Below are 8,595 nucleotides of genomic sequence, written 5' to 3'. Positions count from 1 at the left end.
ATGAACTTGTGGTTGTACACACATGCAAACATACAAACATGAATAAATATAAAGAAATATAAATACATGTGTGAATGTATATGTGAGTATACATAGATATTTCTAAGTTCTGTTAGCTGAGAGAGCCTAGAAGGAATAATAAAACAGCAATGAGCATACTTAGCACCCAGATTTTGATTTCTGAATACATTCTCTAATACAGTAAAAGGAACCTGGGGTCCTTGGTAAAACAGTTGGCTTTAGGGCTTGGACTGCAAAAGCACAAGATGATCTTGGAATATCTGATGATGCCACAGAACTGAGAAGTGTTCAGCAACGTTGTTGTTCAGTCCCTAAGTCAGATCCTACTCTTTGCGATCCCATGGACTGCAGCATGCCCGGTTCCTTTGTCCTCCACTATCTCCCAGAGTTTGCTAAGATTCATGTCCATTGAGTCAGTAACGCTATCCAACTATCTTATCCTCTGTTGTCCCCTTCTCCTGCCTTCAATCTTTGCCAGAATCTGGGTCTTTTCCAATGAGTCAGCTCTTTGCATCAGGTGGCCAAAGTATTGGAACTTCAGCTTCAGTACCAGTCCGTCCAATGAATACTCAGGGTTAATTTCCTTTAGGAATGACTGATTAGATCTTCTTGCTGTCCAGGGACTCTCAAGAGTCTTCTTCAGTACCACAGTTCAAAAGCATCAATTCTTCGGTGCTCAGCCTTCTTTATGGTTCAATTCTTATGTCAGTTCATGACTACTGGAAAAAGCATTATTTTGGCAAAGTGACACGTCTGCTTTTTAATATGATGTCTAGGTTTGTGCATGGGCCGCAGTCACTGTCTGCAGTCATTTTGGAGCCCAGGAAGGTAAAATCTATCACCATTTCTACTTTTCCCTCTTCTTGTTGCCATGAAGTGATGGAACAAGAGGCCAGTAATGTTAAGGGCATATTAAAAGAACATGGGTATCAACTTGAAGGAGCTCCCAAAGGCCAAAGTTGGGACAATTTGAGCAGAAGTATAAATAGTGATATTAATTATAACAATAGGATAAACCACAGAGTAAACGGGGTATATCTTATAGTCCCAAGGAAATGCTCATGAAGTAACATAGCATGTTGAAAGGATGAGTCACCCTGAAGGAGCTTTAAAGCCAAATATAAGACAATTTCCACTGCAAAATAATGGTAGTATTGGACTATAACCTGTACAATAAAGTAAATATTCACAAGTCTGTACTGAAGGAAATGGCAACCCACTCCAGTATTCCTGCCTAGAGAATCCCATGGAGGGAGGAGCTTGGTGGGCTACAGTCCACGGGTCGCAAAGAATCAGACACGACTGAGTGACTTCACTTTCACTATGCTGATTAAATAATGACTTAATGAAAGATTAAACAGAAGAAGTAATAGCTCTTCTTTACAATAGAATTTCAATTATTAAGTGGAGAAAGAGTGATAGAAATAGAAAATAGATACAATAAAAATATTTGTTGCAGAGAACAATCACTGGTGAATGCCAAGATAAATGTAAAAACATGATCAGCTATAAATGTTTGCATAATTTCAACACATTCTTCCACAAGATAATCCTTAGTTACAAAAGGAAAATGGTAACTTCATGATGGAGAAACCTGGTAGAAATTACTTTAACCAAATGATCAAAGTTAACATCATGGTCACTTTATTACTCTTCATAAGTGTCCAGGTCATGAGAGACAAAGAAAGGACAAGCAACTGCCCCAAGTTAGAGGAGACTTAAGGAGATACGACAACTCCTTAATGCAATGTGGTTTCCTGGATTGGATCCTAGAGCAATAAAAGATTATTAGTGGGACAATTTGAAAAATTCTAATACTCTTTTATCAATGTTAATTTCACATTTTTGGGGAAATGATTATGCAAGATTCAACATTAGGGGAAGATAAGAGACTTCTCTGGTGGTCCCATGGTTAAGAATCTGCTTTCTAATACAGGGGAGGCAGGTTTGATCCCTCCTTAGGAAGCAAAGATTCCCACATGCTACAGGGCAACAGAGCCCACATGCCACAACTAGAGAAGACTTTGCACCACAAAGAAGACCCAGTGCACTGGGGGTGGGGGTGGGGGAACATTAAGGGAAGATAGTTGAAGGGTGTACAGAAACTGCCTGAACTATTTTTGCAGTTTTGTTGTAAGTCTAAGATTATTTCAAAATAAAAAGCTAAAAAAATCAAGAACATATTATCAGTTGTGTGTGCGTGTGCGTGTGTGTGTTAATGCAAAGGGGGCTTCCCTGGTGGCTCGGACAGTAAAGAATCTGCTTGCAATGCAGGAAACCCAGGTTTGATCTCAGGGTCAGGAAGATACCCTGGAGGAGGGCACAGCAACCCACTCCAGTGTTCTTGCCTAGATAATCCCATGAACAAAAGAGCCCGGCAGGTCCCCAGTCCATGGGGTCGAAAAGTGTTGGATGTGACTGAGCAACTAACACTTTAATTCACAGAAAAGACATGTGTTTATCTATTTACATGTATACTTAATCTGTATTTCTTGAGAAAATTAAGAGTGTAAAAATTTATATTCGTTGTTCGGTCATTAAGTGCGGGAAGGTGCTCCGCAGAAAGAAAGAGGCAGTGGAACTCCCCTTAGCAAAGCCGAGAGGTCCCGAGAAGAGGTGAGCCTGCTGTCCGCCAACCCAACCCCTCCCCGAGCGAGAGACAATCCGACGCAACAGGGGCTCCATATAAGCAGTTCCGCTTTGTTGCCACAAACTCTTGGTTTATATAGGCAAGCAAGGGGGTTTGCGAGGGTTGGACCAATCACATTAAAGGTCAAATTGTAATATGCCATAGTTGCACCAATCACGTTAAAGGTCAAATCTTAATATACCATAGTTGCACCAATCACTTTAAAGGTCAAGTCGTCAAGCGCTTCATTGTAACAGGAGTCTATGGTGATCACGCGCTGTCCACGTGCACGGAAATCAAGAGAGCCAATCAAAAGTTTTAACAAACAACTTAAACCACGCCCTCATCTCTTCCGCCAGGCACCATCTTAGCTCTAAACCGCAAAGCTAGCCCTTCTTTTTTCAAGGTTTCCCATTTAGGGCCCCACAGCTAAGTTCTGTCCAATTCTTTGCAACCTCATGAGCTGCAGCACACCAGGCTTCCCTGTCTTTCACTGTCTCCCAGAGTTTGCTCAAACTCATGTCCATTGCACCAGAGATGCCATCCAACCAAGTCATCCTCTGTCGTCCCCTTCTCCTCTTGCCCTCAAACTTTCCCAGCATCAGGATCTTTTCTGAGTCAGCTCTTTGCATCAGATGGCCAAAGCATTGGAGCTTCAGCCTAAGTATCGGTCCTTCCAGTGAATATTCGGGGTTGATTTCCTTTAGGATTGACTAGTTTGATCTCCTTGCTGTCCAAGAGACTCTCAAGAGTCTTCTCCAACACCACAGTTCTAAAGCATAAATTAATTAATCATTTGGAACCAGTCTGTCCTTCCATGTCCAGTTTCTAACTGTTGCTTCTTGTCCTGCATACAGGTTTCTCAGGAGGCAGGTAAGGTTGTCTGATACTGCCATCTCTTTAAGAATTTTCCAGTTTGTTGTGGTCTACACAGCCAAAGGCTTTAGCATAGTCCATGAAGCAGAAATAGATGTTTTTTGGAATTCCCTTTCTTTTTCTATGAGTATTATTTTTTTATAGAACAAACATCCTCATCAAAGAGAATGTGATAAGACATATAGTTAGAAAAAATCACAACTATTAAAGATCTACTATGTATTGTCAGGGACAGTGTTCAATATTTAATATTTCTTTAACTTTCACAAACATTCTTCAAAGTAATTTTTCTCCCCAGTGATAGTAAATGAAGCCTACTAGTTTTTAAGCCTGCACTGTTTTCTGATCTGGAGTTTGAGCCATTCTGTCTCTCAAGGTTATTGTCCTTCCCATTTATTCAAAATTATTTTCCATATATCATTCAATTTTTTATTGTTTAGGGGAATGTTGACTAGTTCAAAATATTTGGAATATAAAATAAACAGAATCCCTTTTAAAAAGAGCTGGAAATGTAAATTTGTCCAGAAGTAACATCAATATTAAGAAATAAGTGTTTATTTCTCTAGACAATGAGTCACTTTAGGACTTGAAGTACTGGCAGTATAACATTTATATTTTAGAAAGATTCCTTTTTTAGCAAAGAGAAATACAATAAGTCCCCTACATAAACAAGTTCCATTCCAAGAGCATGTTTGTGAGCCCAACAAAGTAATCCTAGGCACCCAGCTAACACAATCAGCTATGTAGTACTGTACTGTTTATAATACCTTTCACAAAATACATAAAAACAAACCAACTCAAAAAATAAAACATTTTTATTCTTACAGTATAGGACCTTGAAATGTACAGTGCAGTACAACAGCTGGCATATAGGGGCTGGCATCAGTGAACAGGCAAGAAAAGTTACTGACTGCAGGAAGGAGAAGAGGTGGGAGATAGTAGAGCTGAAGGATCATCAGCGATAGGAGATGGAGGGCAAGCTGGAATTTCACTCAAGCCTGACACTGATAGCACCAGCTCTGATTCTTGTGGTCATGTGCTTCAAAAACTAACAGTGCCTCCTCGAGTAAAGAAAATCCCTTTGCCATTTCCTGCATCATGAATCTCTTTGGTTCTTCAGTTACAGTACTTCTTCCTCGTTCTCTTCATGCTTTCTGTGGGCCTCCTATTCTATCTTTTCACCCTTTTTTTCTGATAACATTCTATGATGTCATATCACAACTGGGAAACATCTCTTGTAATCACTGTAATGCTTGGATTGTATTATTTTATTTCACAGAAAACAACTTTCTGTAACCATATTATTTCCATCGGTTACAAGTTTAAATGTATTTGTAATCGGTTAGGGTTAGGGATGGGCCAGGTGTGGCTAAAATGGAGAAGAATGAGGTGGCAAAAAAATTTAAAGACTGCTTCAAAATTTCCTTCTATGGCTAACAATTCTACATCCTTCATTAAGTGCTCCATGAGAATCTCATCTTCATTTCTCAGAAGGACTTATTATCTTGGAAAGGAAATTCTTGACAGCATCAAATTCTCTAGGTATTTCTCCCTACTTTTCATGAGAAAACATTAGGTTGAGATGGTATACAAGCTAACAACTTAGTGTAAGTAAAAGAAGCAATTCTCAGGGAAATAGGTCACCCCACTGTGTCAAGAAATTTGCTGGAATACAGAATAATTTTGATTCGCTTTGATTGCTCATCTATGTATTTCAGTGTTTTCTGACAGAAAACAATCATTGCATGCCATTTGTTTATAAATTAAAGGAGGTGATAATACTATCACTGTTTCTAGCTAGTATATTCCATCTCTACCAATATAACTAGTGGTATTAAGATTATACTCTATGTCATTAATATTTGTATGTTTAAAACATAGTATTTGACCTGATAATGATCAGATGTGTTCTGTTTTTACTTGAGAAAAATCTATGGAAATGGCTACTGAAGTTAGTCGGCCGTAGGATATTAATAATACTGGTTATCAAAATTTAACAATATTTTCAATGTATAAAGCACATTTATACATAGTATCTCATGTATACCAGCTGAAATCTCTGGCTGTCGAGGTGAAACATGATATTCATCTCCCTTAGAAGTCTTTGAAAGCTAAATATAGAAAATACTTTTAAGATGCAATAGTTTCCATATTATTCACCTTATGATTTTAACAGATAGTTTGTACCTTAATTTTGAATGTCTTTTTCAAGTTAAGCTTTATTATTATGGACCTTAAATTTGCATAGAAAATTAATCAACAAAATTTTAAAGGGCTATGAATAGTACTATTCTGCATTACATGCTCTAAAAATGCAATATAGATCCTTATGCATCTTTTCATTGATTCTAGGTTCTATTTTGAATTATGAGGTGACCAAGTTCCATGCCTTAATGCTTATCAGTAACTGCTGGTCTTGACGAAACCAGGAGGGAAGATTTGGTGCTCTCTCTCCATCTCTCTCTAGGATGAATCTGTAATGTGTGTGTGTGTGTGTGTGTGTGTGTGTGTGTGTGTGTGTGTTAGTAAAAGTGATATTTCCTCTGAGACCATATACTCTCCCATCGCTTGTTAGAGATAATTAGTTCAGGGAATTTTGAAAGGAAAGTTTTACTCCATAGGGTGAGGCAGAAAAGGAAGAATCGAATCTGATATCAACTCTGAAGCCAATATAAATTCTTCCTTTTCAAATGTGAATCCTCCAATCTTCAAGTGTTTCCTGTACAGAGCGTACATCAGAGTTACCCCCAGCCTGCTCCTTCTCTGACTCCTTATCTGAGTGGGAGGGGGCATGTGGATATTTGGGGGCTTCAGGTGGTATAACTATTATGTACTTATCAATATTCTCTCTTCATTCTGATTCACCTCTGCTGGGTACTGTTGCCTTCTTACCGTCTTTCCCTCTCATAGATTTCCTAAATGTCATCTTTCTTTTCTCTTTGTTTTCACTCTGGTCATATCACTTGGACTTCCAAGTGAAGTCCCAAGAAACAGAAGCAACTGTAGACATGGGATTTCTGAGGTTGCAATCAAATTTACTAAGTTAGTGATTCTGTGTAGGAAGAAATATAACCTAGGCCTCCTTCTTATCATTTATGGTTTTTTGCTTTGGGTTGGTTTTTTGTTTTGGTTTGGTTTTTATTTTGTTTGGGGCTGATATTTTTTTGAACTTTAGATCATAACTGTATTATGGGCAATTTGGTTTATTATGCCAATACTTCACAGCCTAAATGCTTATGTACTTTATTTACATAAGCTTGATCAAATCCTCATTCTATGAGGAAGCTGCAGAGAGATTTTGAACTTATCCATGGAGTTCTATTCATTAAACATACAGAATGAAATTTCACTTAATAGCAAAACTGGTTCTCTGATTCAAAGACATAATCCACTATTCCCATCTATACGTTTCATGCGACTAGAAGAATTCAACGCTTCCCTTTAAAATTTTTTAAAGGTGGATAATTTTGTGTTCATTCCCTTGTAAAATAATCAGCATTTGAAAGTAGCTTTTTACATCCTGCAGAACTAAAAAGAGTGATGCAAAATATTGGTAAAAAATTCACAGCCCAGAGCCTGAAAATTCGCAAATAGTATGCTTTCAGATCCAGTAATTACTTAACTAACACCTATTGAAATTCTGGGTCAAGCATTCAGCATTTCCAAAGAAGTTTCTGTTCTACCATTTTACCGGTCAGTCCATTTTGAGGGAGCGTATCTATGCCCTTCAGAGATACTCTTCTTTCTCCTACCAGGTAACATGTGGTCACAGGTGATGGAAAATGACAGCACAAGTGCTTTTGAAGGCTTCATCCTGGTGGGCTTCTCCGATCGTCCCCACCTAGAGCTGATCCTCTTTGTGGTTGTCCTGACTTTTTATCTGCTGACTCTTCTTGGCAACATGACCATCATCTTGCTTTCAGTTGTGGATTCCCGGCTGCACACACCCATGTATTTCTTTCTGGCCAACCTCTCATTCCTAGATGTGTGCTTCACCACAGGTTCCATCCCTCAGATGCTCTACAACCTTCAGGGTGCAGATAAGACTATCAGTTATCTGGGCTGTGCCATCCAGCTCTACTTCGTCCTGGCTCTGGGCGGGGTGGAGTGTGTGCTCCTGGCTGTCATGGCGTATGACCGCTACGCTGCAGTCTGCAGACCCCTGCACTACATGGTTATCATGCACCCTCGTCTCTGTGGGCAGCTGGCTTCAGTGGCATGGTTGGGTGGCTTTGGCAATTCTCTCATAATGGCACCCCAGACGTTGATGCTACCTCGCTGTGGGCACCGGCGAGTGGACCACTTTCTTTGTGAGATGCCAGCGCTAATTGGCATGGCCTGTGTAGATACCATGACCCTTGAGGCACTGGCATTTGCCTTGGCAATCTTTATCATCCTGGCACCACTCATCCTCATCCTCGTCTCTTATGGTTATATTGCACGAGCCGTGCTAAGAATCAAGTCAGCTACTGGACGAAAGAAAGCCTTTAACACCTGTAGCTCCCACCTCATTGTCGTTTCTCTCTTCTATGGTACGATCATATACATGTACCTCCAGCCAGCAAATACTTATTCCCAGGACCAGGGCAAGTTCCTTACTCTTTTCTACACAATAGTCACTCCCAGTGTTAACCCCCTAATCTACACACTGAGAAACAAAGATGTTAAAAAGGCCATGAAGAAGGCACTAGGGAAAGGGGAGGCAGAAATAGAGTAAAAAGTCATCAAATCTGGGAACTGTCTTTTGATCCACCTTCTATATATACTGTTGCTGCTAAGTCACTTCAGTTGTGCCTGACTCTGTGCGACCCCAGAGACAAGAGCCCACCAGGCTACCCCGTCCCTGGGATTCTCCAGGCAAGAACACTGGAGTGGGTTGCCATTTCCTTCTCCAATATATACTGTTAGACCTATCAGATAAAGGAGTGTTCTGACATTACAGACTGAGAAGGGACTTAATGAGACGCAGGAATTCAATGGTTTAGCTAGGTTGAGAAAGTGCAAATTCCTGGGCTGACCATCACTTGTATTCCTCTCAAGTCCTTCTAAGTCAAGGATTCATCACTAGG

The 8,595-nt window shown here is 39.8% G+C and overlaps 1 protein-coding gene across 1 annotated transcript; it reads left to right on the top strand.

Annotated features, from left to right (window-relative positions):
- LOC102178028 (putative olfactory receptor 2W6) lies at nt 7,287-8,243 on the top strand. Its single transcript, XM_013974045.2, has one exon. It carries the CDS (start codon nt 7,287-7,289, stop codon nt 8,241-8,243), a length of 957 nt encoding a protein of 318 aa, XP_013829499.2.

The sequence above is a fragment of the Capra hircus genome, chromosome 23 (genome assembly GCF_001704415.2).
Source record: "Capra hircus breed San Clemente chromosome 23, ASM170441v1, whole genome shotgun sequence".
Taxonomy (NCBI): Eukaryota; Metazoa; Chordata; class Mammalia; order Artiodactyla; family Bovidae; genus Capra; species Capra hircus.
This window is presented reverse-complemented; position numbering and strand designations above follow the sequence as displayed.

Excerpts from the sequence above, each read along its gene's own strand:
- LOC102178028 (XM_013974045.2), top strand. The coding sequence starts at position 7,287 with ATGTGGTCACAGGTGATGGAAAATGACAGCACAAGTGCTTTTGAAGGC.